General features: G+C 48.6%; 1 protein-coding gene across 4 annotated transcripts in view; it reads left to right on the top strand.

The window, feature by feature from the left end:
- HTT (huntingtin) overlaps nucleotides 1-21,976 on the top strand; it is a 132,011-nt gene that overhangs the window by 12,762 nt on the left and 97,273 nt on the right. For all 4 annotated transcript variants that reach the window (XM_070372786.1, XM_070372785.1, XM_070372787.1 and 1 more), the window contains exons 2-6: nucleotides 4,039-4,122; nucleotides 13,332-13,452; nucleotides 16,219-16,278; nucleotides 16,667-16,746; nucleotides 18,608-18,746. In XM_070372786.1, coding sequence (XP_070228887.1) covers nucleotides 4,039-4,122; nucleotides 13,332-13,452; nucleotides 16,219-16,278; nucleotides 16,667-16,746; nucleotides 18,608-18,746 — 484 coding nt within the window. The remainder of the gene's footprint in view (nucleotides 1-4,038; nucleotides 4,123-13,331; nucleotides 13,453-16,218; nucleotides 16,279-16,666; nucleotides 16,747-18,607; nucleotides 18,747-21,976) is intronic.

Below are 21,976 nucleotides of genomic sequence, written 5' to 3'. Positions count from 1 at the left end.
CCACTCCAGTGTTCTGGCCTGGAGAATCCTGTGGACTGAGTCCATGGGGTCGTCCACTCCTTTGTTGTCTGTGAAACTCCTGTCCAGTGTAGGTGCTGAGTGCCTGTGAGAGTCACGATGTGGCCCTTGCTCTCAGGGAGTCTGTCATCCCTGGAGAGGTAATCGTGGGAACGGTTACTTCCAAAGAGAGTGATCCAGGTGCCGGCTCATGACAGGGGCTGGGGCAGGAGCTGTGAGGGAATAGGGGAGGCTTTCGCAATGGCTCAGCAATAAAGAATCCACCTGTAATGCAAGAGAGGGAGATGCAGGTTTGATCCCCGGGTCAGGAAGATCCCCTGGAGATGGAACGGCTGTCTGCTCCAGTATTCTTGTCTGGAAAACCCCATGGACAAAGGAACTTGGCGGCTACAGTCCATGGGGTTGCAAAGAGTCGGACAAGACACACACACACACACACACACACACACACACACACCTTTATCTCTATCCCCACAGGGAGCTCAGAGGAGGAGCTAGATGGAAGCAGACAACGCAGGAATGAACTTTTATTTTGGTGGGTGAGGTTAGTACTCGGTCTTCGGTTTTTCTCTCGTTTCATAAATTTTGCTCCAGTTTTAACACATGGGTCTTAAGGAAATCAGGCAGTGGGTTCAGAAAGCTGTGTCATTTTTTGTTACCTGTATTCTTGTGGCCCAGTCCACGTATGAGGAGAGAGACACAGTTCTTTTAAACTTGAGTTTGTGTGGATCACTTTTCTGCCATGACAGCCATAAGCAGCGAGGTGCGCTCAGTTCAGCGTTTGTCAGCTGTTTCTGGCTGCTGTCCCCCAGGAGCTGTTTCAGAGCCCAGGGTGAGAGGCTGCCCACAGAGGGGCCGCTGCCTGTGGAGCTGGGAGACCAGGGTGTGGATGCGGCCCATTCAAGGCTTTTGGCGGATTTTCACTTTGGAAAGGAGCCATGGAGAAGAGAGTTAGTTTGCCTCCTAACGTATTGGGAGAGGTCAGTGTTCTTTAAGTTTCTTGATGACTTAAGGTCTTCAACTAGGCGAGCTGCCGTAGTCGAGACTTTAATGTGGTGGCTCAAAGAAGAGAGCATTTAAGCTCTCATAGTACTTTCTTTTTCAAATTGAGGTATAATATATACATACGCGCAGGCGCGCGCGCACACACACACACAAACACACACACACATATAGTTGCTGTTGTTCACTCCCTCAGTCATGTCTGACTCATTGCAACCCCATGGACTGCAGCACCCCAGGCTTCCCTGCCCTTCCCGATCTCCCAGAGTTTGTTTGCTCAAACCCATGTCCATCGAGTCAGTGATGCCATCCAAACATTTCATCCTCTGCCTTCCCCTTCTCCTCCTGCCCCCAGTCTTTCCCAATCTTTCCTGAGTCTCTCCCATCAGGAAGCTTCCATCAAAGGGCAGACAGAATGAAAACCACAATCACAGAAAACTAACCAGTCTGATCACATGACCCACAGCCTTGTCTAACTCAGTGAAACTGTGAGCCATGCCGTGTGGGGCCACCCGAGACGGACAGGTCACGGTGGAGAGTTCTGACAAATGTGATCCACTGGAGAAGGGAATGGAAAACCACTTCAGCATTCCTGCCTTGAGAACCCCATGGACAGTATGAAAAGGCAGCTTCAGCATCAGTCCTTCCGATGAATATTCAGAGTTGATCTCCTTTAGGATGGACTGGTTTGATCCCCTTGCAGTCCAAGGGACTCTCAAGAGTCTTCTCCAACACCACAGTTAAAAAGCATCAGTTCTTCGGTGCTCATCCTTCTTTATGGTCCAGCTTTCACATCTATACCTGCCCGCTGGAAAAACCATAGCCTTGACTAGATGGACCTTTGTTGGTAAAGGAATGTCTCTGCTTGTTAATATGCTGTCTAGGTTGGTTATAGCTTTTCTTCCAAGGACCAAGCATCTTTTAATTTCGTGGCTGCAGTCACTGTCTACAGTGATTTTGGAGCCCAAGAAAATAAAGTCTGTCACTGTTTCCATCTTCTCCCCATCTATTTGCCATGAAGTGATGGGACTGGATGCCATGATCTTAGTTTTCTGAATGTTGAGTTTCAAACCAGCTTTTCACTCTCTCCTTTCACCTTCATCACAAAGGCTCTTTAGTTCCTCTTCACTTTCTGCCATTAGGTTGGTGTCATCTGCATATCTGAGGTTATTTATATTTTTCCTAGCAATCTTGATTCCAGTTTGTGCTTCATCCAGCCTGGTATTTCACATGGTGTACTCTGCATAGGAGCTAAATAAGCAGGGTGACAGTATACAGTCTTGACGTGCTCCTTTCCCGATTTTGGACCCAGTTCACTCATCAGCACCTTTTTTAGTGTGCTCTCCTCCCCTGCCAGGCCCTGGTAAATTTCAGATCAGTTTACTTTCCCTTAAAGGCAAAGATCGTGCAGCATAAGTTGAATCGTCCCTCTGTGCCTTGAAGCGGGTGCGTTGAGCTTCATCCTTGTGCGTGTCAGCGTTTGCTTCTTCGCCACCAGGCAGTGTTCCATCGCTCCGCTGCGCTCTTTGCCCACTGGGACATCTGGCTTGTCTCTGTCCCCTCACTGTTGAAGTGCGTGACTCCAGAGGGCGGGCGTGGGGGCCTCTGCCTCCTGCGGTCACTTGGGACCCGGGCTCTCTCCATCCTGCCACCCTGCAGCCTGCTTGTTGTCTTTGTCTGTATGTTCAAGAGCCGGGTGTTAGAAGTGTCTGTTCCAGGTGGGGAGCTAAAAGGAGGGGTGGTGCCCTAGGCAAGCCAGGGCGGAAGCTCCAGCCGCTGCTCGGTTCCCATTTTGTCGGCGAGAACAGTCACTTGTCTCTGCCTGCTGCGGGGAAGCCGGTCCGGGGGACTCCTCAGCAGGAAGCTTGTGTCTGAGAAGGGAAGCACGAGGTTTCGGTGGGTGAAGAGCGGCCCACAACACAGCTCATCAGCGAGTCTCTTTTAGGAAGGAAACCGGTGGGGGACGTGGTCACCTGTCCACGTGGTCAGAGACTTACTGGCTGGGTCGTGGGAGCCCCTCTCCGCACGCCACGGACTTGGCCTCTTATCCGGCCTGTCTTTCCTTCTCCTGGACCCTGACTTTTCGCTTTGGAGACTCTCCTTGTTCATGCTCTTCCCTGGCCACGTCTGAAGTGCCTCGTGAGGATGTGTCTTTCTTGGTTTGCACAGTTGGAAGAGTCTGTTCCTTCATGTGTTCTTTTTCGGAGCCTGAGGTTGCATTAGGGATTAAACGGAGGTGTTGGTCAGTTAGTATTTTAATTTCTTTGGCTCTTTGTTGAATTCCCTCAAAAACATAGTAGTCTTCTGGTCTTAGTGTCTCCAGTTAGTACCATGTCCTGGTAGCTGTCAGACACTCGGATCCTTTTTTGGATGTGGTCATCAAGCCTGATTTATTTTCCGCTTCCTCTCTGGATCATCCCTGTCTTTTGTATTTCTCTGGTGCATACCTCAGAGACCGCTGAAGTCACAGGTTTGGGTGAGAAGCAAACATCTTTTATCTCATTTTCTTGACCAGTCTGTTCGTCTCCTTTTTAAACTTTGGGCTGAAAAATCTTACTAGGAGGCTTTTGAGAAAGGCTCTGGGCAGGGTACTTGTTTGTAGCCATCTGGGGTCATAGGAGCAATTAGCCATTGTGTTAATGCATTCTCTGATACTTAATCGTGTGAGGCCGTGTGGTTTTGCACGGGGCTGCTGCGTAGAGGAGGCATGGGCTCCCTCTGTCCGCGCGATCCTGGGCGAGCCCTGTTGGCCCTGCAGCTTCTTCTGCTACAGCGGAGAAGGCAGGCGTGTTAGTGGTGCCCCTGGCTCTTCTGTGGAGCCCGGTCCTATAGGGGACCCAGGGATCGGCCTACCCCCACCTCTCTGACCTCAGGGCACCTTGCCCCAGCTCGGGGTGCCTGGGTTTACTCCTTGGAGTCAGGAAGCTGTGTTGAATGAATGAATGGTGAATGCCACGTAGAAACTGATGGAGTGGACAACACTAACTGCCTTTGCTCTTTTTTTTCCCCCTCTTTTAGAAAGAAAGAGCTCTCAGCCACCAAGAAAGACCGTGTGCACCACTGTCTGACCATCTGTGAAAACATAGTTGCTCAGTCTCTCAGGTAACTGCACTTCCAACTTGCTAGCGAAAATAGAACACTTCCGTGTTTTCATTCTGAACGGGCTAGAAGGTTCTTCGTTGCCCCAGTTGTTTGGAAACCTTTACGGGACCCCTCCCCCTTCTGGCCGTGGATGCGGAGGATTTCCAGACACTGTGCTGAGTAATACTTCTTGTAGTCGTACACCGTGTCGTTGTAACCATTAGGATAACCGAACAGTATGTTTGTATTTTTCTTAGTAACGGTGGTAGGAACAAGAGCCTGCCCAATTACCAGGGTCTCCTGGTGGTTTTTCTTCGGCGCTCTGCCCTGTCCGCCCTGTAGGGGTGCTCCCTGCTCATCACAGCTTTGGGACGGTGGGGTCATGAGCCTTGACCGGAGGCCCACCTCCCTGGCTCGGTCGTTCCTCTGGGGTGAGCAGGCAGCACCTTCTTGTATAGCTTATTTGCTGATTCTCCTTATTCTCCTTGCTTTTGATTGTCTGTCTTTTTTTCTGAGTACTGTTCCTCGTATCTGTGGGTGGTAGATATTTTAAGCCTGTCTTTGAATGAGTGAGTAGGGCACAGATGTGCTTATGGCTTCTGAACTCCATTACTCAGATGGGACATGTGAAATACTTCTCTGGTAGTAAATCATTCATGTTATTCTCCTGTTGGGAAGGGCTCTTTGTAATCTCTTAGAAAAACCTCTAAGAATAATTACCTTGGTTTTTGTACTGACAGAAATTTGGTGATTCATTTATTGTTAGTGGCACCTTGCCACTTGTATTTTATACTTTCGAAGTGATTTCATGTAGAGTGTTTCATTTTAGTTGAACTCAATGCCATTTTGAAAGACAGTGTACGATTACTGTTTTTATCTAATTTGTAGAAATATTGTGGGAAGAAACGAAGTGACAATATGTGCTGAAAATAAAAATACAAAAATTCTGAGTTAGTATGCTATTGTAGAGCAATATTGCATAGGAGCCTGGAATGTCAAGTCCATAAATCAAGGCAAATTGGAAGTGGTCAAACAAGAGATGGCAAGAGTGAACGTTGACATTCTACAAATCAGCAAACTAAAATGGACTGGAATGGGTGAATTTAACTTAGATGACCATTATATCTACTACTGCAGGCAGGAATCCCTCAGAAGAAATGGAGTAGCCATCATGGTCAACAAAAAAGTTCGAAATGCAGTACTTGGATGCAGTCTCAAAAACGACACAATGATCTCTGTTCGTTTCCAAGGCAAACCATTCAATATCACAGTAATCCAAGTCTGTGCCCAACCAGTAACGCTGAAGAAGCTGAAGTTGAATGGTTCTATGAAGACCTACAAGACCTTTTAGAACTAACACCCAAAAAAGATGTCCTTTTCATTATAGGGGACTGGAATGCAAAAGTAGGAAGTCAAGAAACACCTGGAGTAACAGGCAAATTTGGCCTTGGAATACGGAATGAAGCAGGGCAAAGACTAATAGAGTTTTGCCAAGAAAATGCACTGGTCATAGCAAACACCCTCTTCCAACAACACAAGAGAAGACTCTACACATGGACATTACCAGATGGTCAACACCAAAATCAGATTGATTATATTCTTTGCAGCCAAAGATGGAGAAGCTCTATACAGTCAACAAAAACAAGACCAGGAGCTGACTGTGGCTCAGATCATGAACTCCTTATTACCAAATTCAGACTGAAATTGAAGAAAGTAGGGAAAACCACTAGACCCTTCAGGTATGACCTAAATCAAATCCCTTATGATTATACAGTGGAAGTGAGAAATAGATTTAAGGGCCTAGATCTGATAGATAGAGTGCCTGATGAACTATGGACTGAGGTTCGTGACATTGTACAGGAGACAGGGATCAAGACCATTCCCATGGGAAAGAAATGCAAAAAAGCAAAATGGCTGTCTGGGGAGGCCTTACAGATAGCTGTGAAAAGAAGAGAAGTGAAAAGCAAAGGAGAAAAGGAAAGATATAAGCATCTGAATGCAGAGTTCCAAAGAATAGCAAGAAGAGATAAGAAAGCCTTCCTCAGCGATCAGTGCAAAGAAATAGAGGAAAACAACAGAATGGGAAAGACTAGAGATCTCTTCAAGAAAATTAGAGATACCAAGGGAACATTTCATGCAAAGATGGGCTCAATAAAGGACAGAAATGGTTTGGACCTAACAGAAGCAGAAGATATTAAGAAGAGGTGGCAAGAATACACAGAAGAACTGTACAAAAAAGATCTTCACGACCCAGATAATCACGATGGTGTGATCACTCACCTAGAGCCAGATATCCTGGAATGTGAAGTCAAGTGGGCCTTAGAAAGCATCACTACGAACAAAGCTAGTGGAGGTGATAGAATTCCAGTTGAGCTATTTCAGATCCTGAAAGATGATGCTGTGAAAGTGCTGCATTCGATATGCCAGCAAATTTGAACAACTCAGCAGTGGCCACAGGAGTGAAAAAGGTCAGTTTTCATTCCAATCCCAAAGAAAGGCAATGCCAAAAAATGCTCAAACTACCGCACAAATGCACTCATCTCACACGCTAGTAAAGTAATGCTCAAAATTCTCCAAGCCAGGCTTCAGCAATACGTGAACTGTGAACTTCCAGATATTCAAGCTAGTTTTAGAAAAGGCAGAGGAACCAGAGACCAAATTGCCAACATCTGCTGGATCATGGGAAAAGCAAGAGAGTTCCAGAAAAACATCTATTTCTGCTTTATTGACTATGCCAAAGCCTTTGACTGTGTGGATCACAATAAACTGTGGAAAATTCTGAGAGATGGGAATATCAGACCACCTGACCTGCCTCTTGAGAAATTTGTATGCAGGTCAGGAAGCAACAGTTAGAACTGGACACTGAACAACAGACTGGTTCCAAATAGGAAAAGGAGTACATCAAGGCTGTATATTGTCACCCTGCTTATTTAACTTCTATGCAGAGTACATCATGAGAAACGCTGGACTGGAAGAAACACAAGCTGGAATCAAGACTGCCAGGGGAAATATCAATAACCTCAGATATGCAGATGACACCACCCTTATGGCAGAAAGTGAAGAGGAACTAAAAAGCCTCTTGATGAAGGTGAAAGAGGAGAGTGAAAAAGTTGGCTTAAAGCTCAACATTCAGAAAACGAATATCATGGCATCTGGTCCCATCACTTCATGGGAAATAGATGGGGCAACAGTGGAAACAGTGTCAGACTTTATTTTTGGGGGCTCCAAAATCACTGCAGATGGTGACTGCAGCCATGAAATTAAAAGACGCTTACTCCTTGGAAGAAAAGTTATGACCAACCTAGATAGCATATTCAAAAGCAGAGACATTACTTTGCCAACAAAGGTTCATCTAGTCAAGGCTATGCTTTTTCCACTGGTCATGTATGGATGTGAGAGTTGAACTGTGAAGAAAGCTGAGTGCTGAAGAATTGATGCTTTTGAACTGTGGTGTTGGAGAAGACTCTTGAGAGTCCCTTGGACTGCAAAGAGATCCAACCAGTCCATTCTGAAGGAGATCAGCCCTGGGATTTCTTTGGAAGGAATGATGCTAAAGCTGAAACTCCAGTACTTTGGCCACCTCATGCGAAGAGTTGACTCACTGGAAAAGACTCTGATGCTGGGAGGGATTGGGGGCAGGAGGAGAAGGGGACGACAGAGGATGAGATGGCTGGATGGCATCACTGACTCGATGGACGTGAGTCTGAGTGAACTCCGGGAGTTGGTGATAGACAGGGAGGCCTGGCGTGCTGCGATTCATGGAGTCGCGAAGAGTCGGACACGACTGAGCGACTGAACTGAACTGAACTGTAGAGAATAGTACTAATGAAAAGTAGGGGAAAAGGTTTGGATTCTGTCTCCACTCCGTATAAGCCAGGTGGCTTCAGACAAGGCTCACTTCTCGGAGTCCCTGTGGCCTCGTCTTTGATGTGTAAACGCAGTGTTCAGGGCACTTGTGGGAGGAGCGACACCTGTGAGACGCTGCTGAGAGCTGCGTGAAAGTGCCCGTGAGCTCCTGCGAGGCAGAAACCCGTCCCCTGGTGGTGCATGCTGTCCTGCACACTGCCTTAGTCTTGTTTGAACGCCTGGCAGACCCCCGGGGCCTGCTGCTGCCCTAGCACAGCTGCGCTCACCTGACTTCCAGCATCCGGGTCTCAGGAAGCAGCACCTCACACTGAAAGCTTATGGACCCAGAAAATAGACCTTTTCCATTCTGAGTGCCTCATGCCTTATGCTTAGTTTGTTTCTTGATAATTCCCAATGGAATTGATGGAATGTTGGCTTAGATTCACATGTGTGTGTGAGTGTGTGAGTGTGTGTGTGTGTGAGTGTGTGAGTGTGAGTGTGTGTGTGTGTTCAGTTGCTCAGTCATGTCTGACTCTGCGACCCCGTGGACTGCAGCCCACCAGGCTCCTCTCATCCATGTGATTTTGCAGGCAGGAATCCTGGAGTAGATGCCATTTCCCTCCTCCAGTGGGTCTTCCCCACGCAGGAATCGAACCTGCCTCTCTCGTGTCTTCTGCAGTGGCAGGCAGAGCCTTTACCACTAGCACCGCCTGGGGAGTACGCTGAGATATGTTAAGACTGGTTTCTGCTTCAGTTTGCCATCGTAAATCATGGTGATAGCTGTTAATAGTTCCTACATTCGCGTGTCTCTTGTGTTCATACGGAGTAATGCTAATGGTCTTCATGCTGCTTGTTCTATGTAGGATCATATTGATGGGATAGTTTTTGGACCCAGAGAGGCTGTCTTTGGTCGCATCATATCAGAGAACGTGTTTGTTTAAGATGCTCTCCATACTTTTCAAAAAGTTTGGATTGTAGCGCTGAAGTGGCTCTTCTGTTTACATACAGGGGTTCGGGAGGTCTGGGTGGCTGGCACTTCCTGTGGCCTGTCCTCTGCTGTAGCTGGTCTCTGGCACGTCTCTTAGCTTCTGTGAGGTACTGACGGTGTCTCTCGCAGGTTGTTTCAGGCAGCTGCTCGAGTCCTTGAGGTGTGTTGTGACTCAGCCTGCTTCAGCTCTGAATTTGGTGGTCTCTCCTGCTGCTTCCTAGATACGCACGAACATCAGAATCACCCAGATAATTTGTTGGAAATACAGGAACGAAGATAACCTCACTGCCCTCTTTCCCCAGCACTCTTCGTGTTTTCTGTCCACTGGAGGGTGAGGATTCATTTTTAACTAGTTTCCTTTTGGGAGGAACTCGACATCCTCGTCTGAACAAGTGTACTTGATAAGGTGATTGGGTAAAAATAAGTGTACAGGAATCTATAGATTTCCCATTCCCATATATTAGCGTAAATGTGTTAGAAAATATAATGCTTCAAGAATCAATTCCTAGTAGCACCAGCATATAATATTTCAAGGAATTGATGAGAGATATGCAGAAACTATGGAAGGACTGTATGGACTTCCCTGAAAGGGATGGGCGACTACTGCCCTTTCCACATGGGGACAGTTCCTTATCATAAAGTTAAACTTTCTCTAAATTAATTCACAAATTTAAAATGAGCTTGATGAGAATTCTAGTAGAAATATTTTTGAACTTGTTCATCTGCAAGAATAAATACATTGGTTTTAACAAGGAAAATCTGAAACCATCAGTAATTGGTGAGACCTGGTGTTCATGACATTAAAATAGCTGTTAGACATTAAAGAAGGTTCAGAATAGGAAGTGGGAAAGTGTATGTGTGTATGTGCAGATATGAATTTACGATAAAGGTAACGTATTAGTGTGGAAATGATGGATTACTGAACCAGTTCACTGTTTAGGGGAATATTCTTCATGTTGCAGGCAAACATAAATGCCAGATTAATTACCTGAGTGTACGAGAGCAAAATCATTACTCCAAAAAGAACATTTAAGCTTAGTCTGAGGAATGCTTACAATATAAAGGAAAAAAGTGTTTTATCTAGAATACAGTTCAGTATGTCAAAATCTACTTTAAACTGAAACTTAAATGCAACTTGGGGAAAGTTTTGATGGCATATGTGTCAAAGGTTTACTAGCTTCTGTAGAGAGAGATTGTAAATCATTCAGAAAAAGGCTGTCTTTCTAATAGGAAAACTGGGAAAACTGTGAATGGGCAGTGTGGAAAAGAAGAAATGTAACTGAGCCGGTAACCATAATAGCTAGCACTTATTTCATGCTTCCTGCGGAAAAATGTTCAGATTTACTAGCAATCACTGGAATGAGGCTAAAACAAAAATCAGAACATTGCTTTTTTACTTGTTAAATTTGCAGACATTAAAAAATACTCAGGATTTTTTCAGAGATGATACAACTTTTTTAAAAGGCAACTTGGGGGATTTCACTGGCGGTCCGGGGGCTAAGACTTTGTGCTGCCGATGCAGGGGGCCCAGGTTCGATTCCTGGTCAGGGAACTAGATCCCGTGTGCCGCAGCTGAGACCCTGCACAGCCAAATAAATAAATATTAAACAAAAGGAAAGACAGTTTGGCCTGTTTGATTGAGGCATTTCGATTTGGGGGTTTCTCCTTAGGAGAGTGTCCAGTGACGCTGGTGTAGTGCTGGTCAGCCCATGAAACAGTGAAAGAGAATCTTCATGGCTTACCTGCAGGGGGATTGAAACACTCGGTACGTTTATGGAAAGAAGTATTAGTTAACTTTATTAAAGATGATTTATAGATCTGTGAATAGATGATATAATAATAATATAAAAATTAAATTTAAAAATTACGAAGGATTTTTGCTTCTGACTAAGATGGTTAGATGGCATCACCGACTCAATGGACATGAGTTTGAGCAGACTCTGGGAGAGAGTGGAGGACAGGGGAGCCTGGCATGCCACAGTCCATGGGGTCACAAAGAGTCAGACGTGACTGAGCGACTGAACGACGACAGGTTCATCATATCCCACAGAATGGGCGCATCTCCACGCTTCCTAGTTCGCCTTTCATAGCCCAAGGCCACCATGGGGACGCTCCTCCCAGCTCCGAGCTTGCGGGCCCCGCCAGGCTCTGGGGTTGCAAAGACCCGACTGAGCGACTTTCACTTTCACTTGATGGTAATATCAGCTTCCATCTGTTCAGGGCCAACATGATGAACCTCTTTCCATTGTCTTACTGTTAACCTATGTGAATCTTTACATTTAAAGTGTATTTCTTATGGCAGCAAATATTGGGTTTTCTCATTTGATCAGAAAAATCTTCTACATTTCATGTCATTATTGATATAACTAGGTTTATTTTTTATTTTTTTGGCTTCAGCGGGTCTCAGCTGCAGCACACAGGGCTTAGCTGTCCTGCAACACGTGGGATCCTAGCTTCCTGACCAGGGGTTGAACCCATGTCCCCTGCATTAGAAGGCAGATTCTTAATCAACGAACCACCAGAAAAGTCCCTAAAGCTAGGTTTGAATCTGCAATCTGCCACTGTGCTGTGACTTCCCTGTTTGGCACATATGCTCTTTAATTGCCCTTTTCTCTGTTTCTGCCTTCTGGATTAAATATCGTTTGGGTCAGCTTCAGTTATTTGTCTCACTGTTGGTCATGTTTCCCTGCTTCTTGGGAAGCATTCCTGACCGTTTCTGATCAGATGCCAGACCTTATAACTTCTATCTTTTTGGGTGCTATACACTTTGCAATTCTGACATTCCTGAAGCTTGCCCCGGAATGCAGCTGTGTTGCTCTGAAGGACTAGGGCCGTCCTGGGTTCTGCCTGCAGGCAGGATCAGAACAGCGTCTCACCTAGGGCTGAGCTTAGTCAGCTCTGTTGTGAAGGCAAAGCCTTCTGAGCAGCCGACCCAAGGCGCCAGAAGGATGAGGTTTCCCCTCTAGCTGGAAAAGCAGGAGCTCTTCCCGCACTTGGAGTTTCAGCACCTGCTCCCTCCAGCCCCTTCAGCTGACTCTACCCGCAGCCCCAGGCCACTGTCTGCATCAAGACTCAGCTGAGACCTGAGGGCCCCGCGCATCTCGGGGTCTCTCTGTGCAGCTCGCCCCTCTCTGGTCATCCCCCAGTGGACCCAGCCACCCTGCCTCCTGAGGCCATCAGCTCTGTCTCCCCGTCTCAGCAGCCGTGGGCTCTCCCGGGTCCCCCTCTTCATGTCCTCACTGGGAAACCTCCTCCAGGCAGTCATCTGGGGAAATCCTGAGGCTCGTCGCGTTAGCTCTCCATTTATCCAGAGATGCCTAGTACCTGATGCCTTGAAACCACAGTTACATGCGTTTTATCCATTATCAACTGCTTTAGGCAGGAAGGCAAACCCTGTCCTTGTCACTTATTTTGTTGTTCAATCGCTAAGTCGTCTGACTCTTTGTGACCCCATGGACTGCAGCACGCCAGGCTCCCCTGTCCCCTGATTTAGTTATTGGAGAGTGTCTTAAAGAGCATGGTTAGAAGTAGTGTATAAACGTACTTTTTTTCTTTTTTAAAAATTGGGGTAGGATGGGCGCACGACACCGTGAGTCTGGTTTGGTTCGCTTGTATGATGCGCCGCGGCAGCCAGCACCTCTGTCGTGTCGTTGGCATTCCTTTTTGTGTGTTGAGAGCAGTAAAGAGCTACTCTCTTAGCAACTGTGAAGTTTAAAATGCAGTATTGCTGACTGCAGTCACTAAGCTGTGCGTCAGAGCTCCAGGTTATCTCCTAGTTACAAGTAAGCCTGCTTTTTCAGCTGTGAATTTTATGGAATCTCTGAACAAGTATTTCTGTCTCCTTCTCTCTCTCTTTTTTAAAGATTACTTAATTACTTATTTTTGGCCGTGCTGGGTCTCCCTTCCTTCTCGGGCTTTCTCTTGTTGCAGCAGGCGGGGCCCGTCCGGCTGTGGTGCGCGGGCTGCTCTTGTTGCAGTGCTCAGGCTCAGTATTGTGGTGCCTGGGCTTAGCTGTCCCCGCAGCATGTGGGAGCCTCCCAGTCTTCCCACACCAGGGAGCGAACTCGTGTCCCCTGCATTGGCAGGCGACTCAACCACTGGACCACCACGGAAGCCCCCAAATAAAATATTTCTGATGAAAATTTTGTGTCTGAATTCAGATGTGCGGTAAAAAAGATTGTTCTATAGCACACTAATTTCTTCATGTTGATTACATGTTGAAGTAATATTTTTGATACATTGGGTTAAATGAAATATATTATTAAAATGAATTTTACTTGTATGTCTAACATCCTTTTTCTGTTCCAGAACCCCACATAGGATACCAGAAACTTAACTGCGTTTCATCGTCATGTCTTCTCTTGGCTGTGACAGTCTTTCTTCTGTTTTCACTTAGAAATTCTCCAGAATTTCAGAAACTTTTGGGCATCGCTATGGAACTTTTTCTGCTGTGCAGTGACGACGCGGAGTCAGATGTCAGGATGGTGGCTGACGAATGCCTCAACAAGGTCATAAAAGTAAGAGCCCTCTGGACGGTGTTCTCTGAGATGCGGTCACTATGGCTAAGAGGAGAAACCGTAACTTGGCGTTCTTCTCTTCTGAGCAAGGGTCCTGTAGGGTGGCTGCACTTTTTAATCTAATAGTGTGTGGTTTGGAGGCACTCTAGTGTCTGCCAGGGTGCTGCCTGTACCTGCCCACTCAGAGGGCACGGGTTTCCTCTCATGCCTGCGCAGGGCGTAGGTCAGGGATGGGCGCTGACGGTGACCACTGGGGACCCTTGGACCGAGTGTCACGCTGCTGAGAAACTGCGAGGCCCCAAGACGGCAAGGGGACGGACAGTGGGGTCTGCTGTTGATGTCTTTGTCCCCCAAGTCCTGGGTTAGGCAGGACTGTTCACAGGGAAGGATGTGCCTTCTCTGGTCGCTTGGCTGGCATTCTGGCTGGAGTTGGTTTGATATAGGAGATAGGAGTTCCCAGAAAAAGTTGGTGAAGCCAGAAAGCCAGAGCCGCCTGGGTGGGAGGTGAGGTGAGGAGCGCGGGAAACGCCTGTCCTCTTTGCTCAGGCTTTCCCGGTACAGAGTCTGAGATCCCTGTAGCTTTAATCTACTTTTCCCTTTTCCTGTTTTTTGATGTTATTGAAGATGAAGTGCTTCTTTCATAATTCTTACTGCCTTGGAAAACGGCCCTTGTTTTCCTCATTCTGCCCTTCTCCTCGTTTGTATCCCCAGCCATCCTGGGGGTTCCGCTGACAGTGTGCTCCTGCCTTCAGATAATGCAGTCTCAGATGGGAAGCATGTTTGTACGGAAATGGCTGAATGCATGGTGTAAGCTCTGAGTTCTGGGAGATGTTGGCAGCTCATCACTGCAGTCTAGAGGCGGAGGTGATTTCTGTCTGGGGAGGCAGAGGAGGCTCCCTGGAGGTGGTGGCAATTAGGTGAATGAAAAGATTTAGGACCTTCTCTTTTTTTGGCTTGCTGTGCGGCATGCGCAGTCTTGGTTTCCCCAACCAGGGATCGAACCCGTGCCCCACTTGAACCCGTGCCCCACTGCAGTGGGAGCAAGGCGTGCTCTAGGGACGTCCCATAGGACCTTCTTTACCCTTGCAGACTCACAGAGGAGGGGGACTCTGCCAGAGAACGGGAGATGTTGAGGATCAGTTCAAGGGGTTTGTACTTTATTTGGTAGAGAATGAAGAAAGGGAGGAGCTCTCGAAGATTTGCAACCAGGTAGTTCAAGTAGCCTGGTGGTGCCTTGTAGCCTGCCTTGGACAGGAGAGAGGCTGTGTGCCCGGAATCCGGAGGGAGGCTAAGTGTCCAGGGAAGAGAGGGGGCCCCTGAACCAGTAGGAGGTGCTGGGGTTCGAGTGAGGAGCAGGGGTGGGACTGTCACGGGCTGGCCCTGGCGGCTTGTGTCCCCGGTGTGGGGGTGGGGACGGGAGCAGGGAGGGTCGGGGGCATATTAGCATCGCCGGTGACTGTGAGCGCCTATTCACTGGTGTTTCACAGCTTTGGAGTGTACTTTTCTCTTGTAATAAAATACATTTGACATTAGCTTATAAAACATTTATAAAGTGAAACAAAACTCGGATATGCCTTTTAGTTTTACTGGCCAAGCAGTGTTTTACTATATACTTGTCCGTTTTGATGTGCTTGTTTAGGGGATTGTAGTACAAACTGAAACAGTAGCGTTAGAATTTTAAAATATCCGAGGCATTATTCAGAACCTCCCAGAATGTGACCCTGTTTTGATTTTCAAGCTCGCTGAGCCTCTGTGAGCTTTGCAAAGACCAGTTGGTCTACAGATGTCACATGCTTATATCATAGGAAAGGCAGAGGGCTTTTTGTGGAGGCTTGGGTACGTCTCCCCTAGCTTCTTCCAGCTTCATTACGTCTTCCTTGCTTCTTGTGACCAGGCTGTTGGCACTGCCGTTTCGGAGGAGCGGGCTCTCAGGGCTGAGAGTGGGGCACAGAGGCCTTTCTGTCTTGGGAGCCATCTCCAGCATGGACTCTGTCCCTACTGGTGGTTGCCATCAGCCATTATTGCTGGGTTGAAGTTGCCCGTGTGGCTGTTTTTTGGTTTGACTTGTAATCGAGCAACAGGGGTAGGGCTCTGAGGAGCTTGTGGTTCCAGCAGATTCATGTGTCGCTGGGGCCCTGAGGTGGGGAGCACCCGTGCAATCATGGGAGGACCAGACCTTTGGGAAGGATGCAGCTTCTGCGTGGAGAGGAGTGTCCCCATGCCAGAATCAGGGCTTTGACCTTGGGTATCTGCCTCCTGCCCCGCTGGCTCTGCAGACTCCAGGGCATTGCTTATGTTGGATCATCATTAAAAATGATGATTAAAGAATGTGCTTTAATGATTAAAAATGATTAAAGGATGTACTTTAATTGAACATAAGAGCTTTAGAGTGAATTTGAACTATCTGCCATTTAATTTTGATATTATGTAGTATTCGATTGTAATGAACATTCTTTTCCTTCCTTTTTAAATATTATAGTGAATGACCTGTGTCTAGTTGGTAGCTGCCTGCATACATATACTTCTTTCTTAATGAACAAGTCTTCAATTTAGTTGCTATTATATTCTCCTTTGTGTCCAAATTGAACTTTTAGTTGCCCTTTGGATTTCTTTAGAGCTGCTCTGTTGCTGCGTTCAGTCGCCCAGTGGTGTGCGACTGTGGCCCCGTGGACCGCAGCATGCCCGCTCCCCTGCCCTTCACCGCCACTCTCAGAACTGCTGGTAGACTGTGCCTTCCGTGAGCAGATCTCTTGTGTTTTCTTGTAGGCTTTGATGGATTCTAATCTTCCGAGGTTGCAGCTAGAACTCTATAAGGAAATTAAAAAGGTAGGTTTTTGTTTTTCATTATTGAGGAAAGTCAGTTGATCCCTTGTATTGAGCAGTGTATGAAAATTTCTTTTACTTGAGAAGTAAAAATGTTAGAAGGAAACAAATGCTGTTTGGTAAAGTAGACTCTGTTGTTTTACTTTTCCTCAGGAAGTTGCTCCTCATTATTTGTTAAATGAGATGGGACTTAAAATGGTAGTTTTAAGAGAAAAATCTTTATAATTTCATCCCATTAAACCTTAAAATGTCAAAAGCAGGTGCAGGCTTGAACGGCCTTTTCTCTAGAGATGGGAGCGGGCGGCGAGAGGCGCTTTTGTGTGTTTGAGGTCCTGCTGACGCCTGCAGTCTGCAGCTCCTCCGCGTAACTCTCTGCTCTTCACTCCCTCAGAACGGCGCCCCTCGGAGCCTGCGCGCTGCCCTCTGGAGGTTTGCCGAGCTGGCTCACCTGGTCCGGCCTCAGAAATGCAGGTGAAGTGGACGCTTTGGGTCATCGCTGTTACTGCTGTTTTGGTCGGGGGCCAGCTCCCGTGGCCTCTTCCCGTCTCGGCTCAAAAGCCATCTCTCTGGAGGTCTTCCCCGACGCCACTGTCTGAAGCCGTCCACCTCCTCCGGTCCTGCTGCAGTGCATGTCCGCTTCCTTTCCCTCACAGCAGCCATGGCTCTGAAACGCTGTCTCACATTGGTTCGTTTTCTGCCCACCCTCCCCCAAGGGACGCAGGAGCCGAGTCCCAGCACAGCAGGGCGTCCCTGTCGGGCCCTGCTGTGGCCCAGCCCCGCTGACGGGGTCTGCCTGGGGCTTGCCGAGGAGATGCTTGTCGGCGGGCGCAGAGTGCGCGCCGCCTCACTGCTGCTCACCATAGGGACTACAGAAAACTGTCTTTGTCTATCACGTGGGTTAGAAATAGACACTGTGAAGAAAGTTTTGACTGATTGAAACAATTGTATCTTTTTCTTTAATTCATTAGTTTATTTTGATTGAAGGATAATTTCCTTACAATGTTGCAGTGGTTTTTGCCACATGTCGACATGAATCACCCATGGTGAACGTGTCCCTCCATCCTGAACCCCACTCCCACCTCCCTCCCCACCCATCCCGTGGGTTGTCCCAGAGCACCAGCTTTGAGCGCCCTGCTTCACGCACCGAGCTTGCACTGTTCACATGTTTCACGTGTGGTAATGTACATGTTTCACGTGTGGTAATGTACATGTTTCAGCTATACATGATTCTCTCAGATCATCCCACCCTCGCCTTCTCCCATGTAGTCCAAAAGTCTGTTCTTTACATCTGTGTCTCTCTTTCTTAATGGATTGAAAACCAAAGGAAGGACCACCGTTTTAACTCCTTTCTCGTCTCTGTGACTGGCAAGATGTGCTGACGTCCATGGATACCTTGGCTCTGTCCCTATGGGACTGGTGGCGTGGCAGAAACCCTCTCCTTTGACACCAATGATCTGTCCCACGGGGTCAGAGTGTGATACGAATCTTACACGATGTGGACATACAGTCACCAGGGGAATCCCTCCATGTAACCTCGCTCCTTTACTGTCCGTAGTTTGGAAACTTCTTATTAATATATGTCTGAAGCAATGCATCCCAGGTTTTCCACATAGAAGCCAAAGAGACCTTAAAATCTATGATTGGGTCATGCCATTCCCTTACTTGAACTTGCCACTCATTTCCCACAGCTGTTCAGATAAGTCCAGACTCCGTACAAGGCCCAGGGAGACCTGGCCCCAGAGCCCCCGTCCCCGCAGACACTGTTGACTCACTGACCCCCTTGGCTTCTCTGGAAAGTTGAGCGTGTGTTGTTGTGATGTCTGGCATGCTCTCCCCTTGGGCCATCTCTTTCTCGGAGGGCCCGTCTCCCTCCCTGTGCAGTGCCAGGGGAGCCGCTGCTTGTTGCCTGTCTCTGCCTCTAGAGGGCGCCCTGCCTGCGCCCAGCGCGCCTGTCCTGGGACTGCTCCTCTCCAGGCCCGCACTGCCCGCTGCTCTCTCGGGGCTGGGGCTTCTCACCAAGGCCTTATTCAGTGGGAATGCTTAGAAAAAAACTGTGCAGTCCTCCCTATTTAAGAAAGCTCCATTCTCATTTCTTAGTGCTTTCTGTTATTTTCTAATTTAAAATCTGACTGTTTTAATAGCTGTAATAATTTACTGCAGAGAATTTTAAAAACAAGCTATTGATTCATCTGCACTGAGTCTTCCCGCTGAGGTTTGTTTATTTTCCAGGAAGGACTCTGGCATATAAAAACTAACAGGTACTGAGCTGACCACTTGTGTTTCTCATTAAGGTAGACTTGGAAGAGTAACAGGTGTTCCTCTCCCACCGCAGGCCGTACTTGGTGAACTTGTTGCCTTGCCTGACACGCACAAGCAAGAGACCTGAGGAGTCTGTTCAGGAGACGTTGGCGGCAGCGATCCCTAAAATTATGGCTTCTTTTGGCAACTTTGCGAACGACAATGAGATTAAGGTATGAGCGTTGCCTCAAGCCACAAGCGTGTGAATGAGTCTTAGTGGGAGTCGCCCTTTTGTACAGACAGGCATTTGAGAGTGCTTCATAATTTGGATTATAATTCTTTGAATTCTTGAAGGCACACAAAGGGCCTCTTTCCCCTTCTGCCTTCTCACTGTGGGGTGAAAAGTTGAGCAGGGAGACAGTTTATAGAAGCAAATTCAAAAGGCATTTTGCCAGAGCAGACTGGTTTTGGTGTCCAGGCTTGACTGCCTAGCCTGATTGAAGCCAGCGGCGGTCCCTGAACTGCAGGCGGAGCCGGCACCCCGACGGCGTCCTCTGAGTGTGAGTGCCCGCGGCCGGGGCGCCGCTCAGCCTCCTGTTTGTTTGCGCCCCTGCCGGCAGTCTTCATCCCCTCTCTCGGGTCCTGTTCAGAGTGTCCGGGCACACGCCCTGAGGGTTGCCAAGAGTCCTGGCCTTCTTCTCTTAGTGGGCCAGTCCTGTGCCAGAGTTTCTCTGGGTACTTCCCTCTACATTTCTAAATCACATGCTTACATTGCAGGTTTTGGGGGTTTTATGTATATGTTTCACAGTGGGGAAGGTGTGTTTAGCGCTAACCTTTCTCCCATCTTCCACCACAGTGATGTAAGTGTTCGGTGTGTATGTTACTGCGCCTGAGTGGTGGTCACAGCTAGTCCTGTGCTGTGCTGTGCTTGTGCTTGTTTCTTTGTATAGCGTTTCGCTATTTCTGGAGTCAGCAGTTGCCTCTTTTTCGTGTGCTTATTACTCTCTGGCGCTCCCCACCTTGTCACACCTTCTCCTGGCGCTGTGAGCGTGTCTCTGCACTTGTGCGCACGAAGGCTGGTTGACCGGACCTGGTTCTTCCCCTGGCCGTCGTGGGTCCTCCAGCCGCCGCTGCAGCAGCCTGGTAGGGCTCCCTGGGCCTGTCTTACAGCATCTTGGCCCCCCAGCAGAAGCCTGCTTGCCAGCTGCCGGGTGCCCATCTCTCTAGGCTTACTGCTAAAGAGGGGCTGTGTGGACAGTCTCAGTGGTCAGAAGGCAGACTTTTCCTCAGTTCCTCTCTTTTCTCGGTGCTGGCGTCCGTCCTCCGCTCTGGCGGCCTCTCCGGGATCCCGCCTCTGCAGGAGATGGGGAGCGGTGCCCATGTCCCAGGAGCAGCCCGGCATGCAGCTGTCTGTCCCCACGCCCAGGCCACGCTCACGGGTCTCTGGCGCCCCCGCACCCGAGCTCTCCGTAGCACTCCGTGGCTGGGCTTGCTTTGGGCGGTGGCTTTCGGTCCTTCTCCCCAGCTCCTAAACAGGCTCGTGTAGGAGCACCTCTCTGGGGACTGCTCACTCAGTTTCCTCTTGTTTGCCGTCTAGCTTCCGCATTTGCGAATGCCTCTCGTCTGCCGTTGTCCCCGTCCTGTTCTTTTTACCCTTGTGAGTTCATGCATGTGACACCTTGTGCCCAGGTTCCTGTGGGTTGTCTGGGTGGTAGAAGTCCACGGTTGTGACCAGCAGGTTTGATCAGAAGCTTCCTGACAGGAGCCCTGTTGTGTTAGGTGTGGAGACTCTCGAGCTTTTCTTTGGCTGATGTGGAATGAAGACACAGCACGTGGGCGACACATGCCTCCTCAGCTAGGGGCCACAAAGCGAGCCTGTGCTTGCGGCCGCCACCCAGGTCTGCACGTGCAACGTTAGCGGCACCCAGGGGCCTCTCCCAGCCTCTCCCTGTCTGCGTTCCCTCCTTCCTCTCCAGGGCTGGTCACACTGACCTGGCGTCTAATGCCAGGGGGTCTGTCTTTAAGTTGTAGCCGTGGAGAACCTTACGGTATGTAAGTATGTAAGTCGCAGCATGTGAGCCGTAGCCGTGAGGACCTTGCGGCATGTAAGTTACAGTATGTAAGTCGCAGCATGTGACCGTAGCCGTGAGGACCTTGGGGCATGTAAGTTACAGTATGTAAGTCGCAGCGTGTGACCGTAGCCGTGAGGACCTTGGGGCATGTAAGTTACAGTATGTAAGTCGCAGCGTGTGACCGTAGCCGTGAGGACCTTGCAGCATGTAAGTTACAGTATGTAAGTTGCAGCGTGTGACCGTAGCCGTGAGGACCTTGTGGCGTGTAAGTTACAGTATGTAAGTTGCAGCGTGTGACCGTAGCCGTGAGGACCTTGGGGCATGTAAGTTACAGTATGTAAGTCGCAGCGTGTGAGCCGTAGCCGTGAGGACCTTGTGGCGTGTAAGTTACAGTATGTAAGTCGCAGCGTGTGACCGTAGCCGTGAGGACCTTGTGGCGTGTAAGTTACAGTATGTAAGTCGCAGCGTGTGACCGTAGCCGTGAGGACCTTGTGGCGTGTAAGTTACAGTATGTAAGTCGCAGCGTGTGAGCCGTAGCCGTGAGGACCTTGGGGCATGTAAGTTACAGTATGTAAGTCGCAGCGTGTGAGCCGTAGCCGTGAGGACCTTGTGGCGTGTAAGTTACAGTATGTAAGTCGAGCGTGTGAGCCGTAGCCGTGAGGACCTTGTGGCGTGTAAGTTACAGTATGTAAGTCGCAGCGTGTGAGCCGTAGCCGTGAGGACCTTGTGGCGTGTAAGTTACAGTATGTAAGTCGCAGCGTGTGACCGTAGCCGTGAGGACCTTGTGGCGTGTAAGTTACAGTATGTAAGTCGCAGCGTGTGACCGTAGCCGTGAGGACCTTGTGGCGTGTAAGTTACAGTATGTAAGTTGCAGCGTGTGACCGTAGCCGTGAGGACCTTGGGGCATGTAAGTTACAGTATGTAAGTCGCAGCGTGTGAGCCGTAGCCGTGAGGACCTTGTGGCGTGTAAGTTACAGTATGTAAGTCGCAGCGTGTGACCGTAGCCGTGAGGACCTTGTGGCGTGTAAGTTACAGTATGTAAGTCGCAGCGTGTGACCGTAGCCGTGAGGACCTTGCGGCGTGTAAGTTACAGTATGTAAGTCGCAGCGTGTGAGCCGTAGCCGTGAGGACCTTGTGGCGTGTAAGTTACAGTATGTAAGTCGCAGCGTGTGACCGTAGCCGTGAGGACCTTGTGGCGTGTAAGTTACAGTATGTAAGTCGCAGCGTGTGACCGTAGCCGTGAGGACCTTGTGGCGTGTAAGTTACAGTATGTAAGTCGCGGCGTGTGACCGTAGCCGTGAGGACCTTGTGGCGTGTAAGTTACAGTATGTAAGTCGCAGCGTGTGAGCCGTAGCCGTGAGGACCTTGGGGCATGTAAGTTACAGTATGTA

This window comes from Bos mutus, chromosome 6 (assembly GCF_027580195.1).
Source record: "Bos mutus isolate GX-2022 chromosome 6, NWIPB_WYAK_1.1, whole genome shotgun sequence".
Taxonomy (NCBI): domain Eukaryota; kingdom Metazoa; phylum Chordata; class Mammalia; order Artiodactyla; family Bovidae; genus Bos; species Bos mutus.
This window is presented reverse-complemented; position numbering and strand designations above follow the sequence as displayed.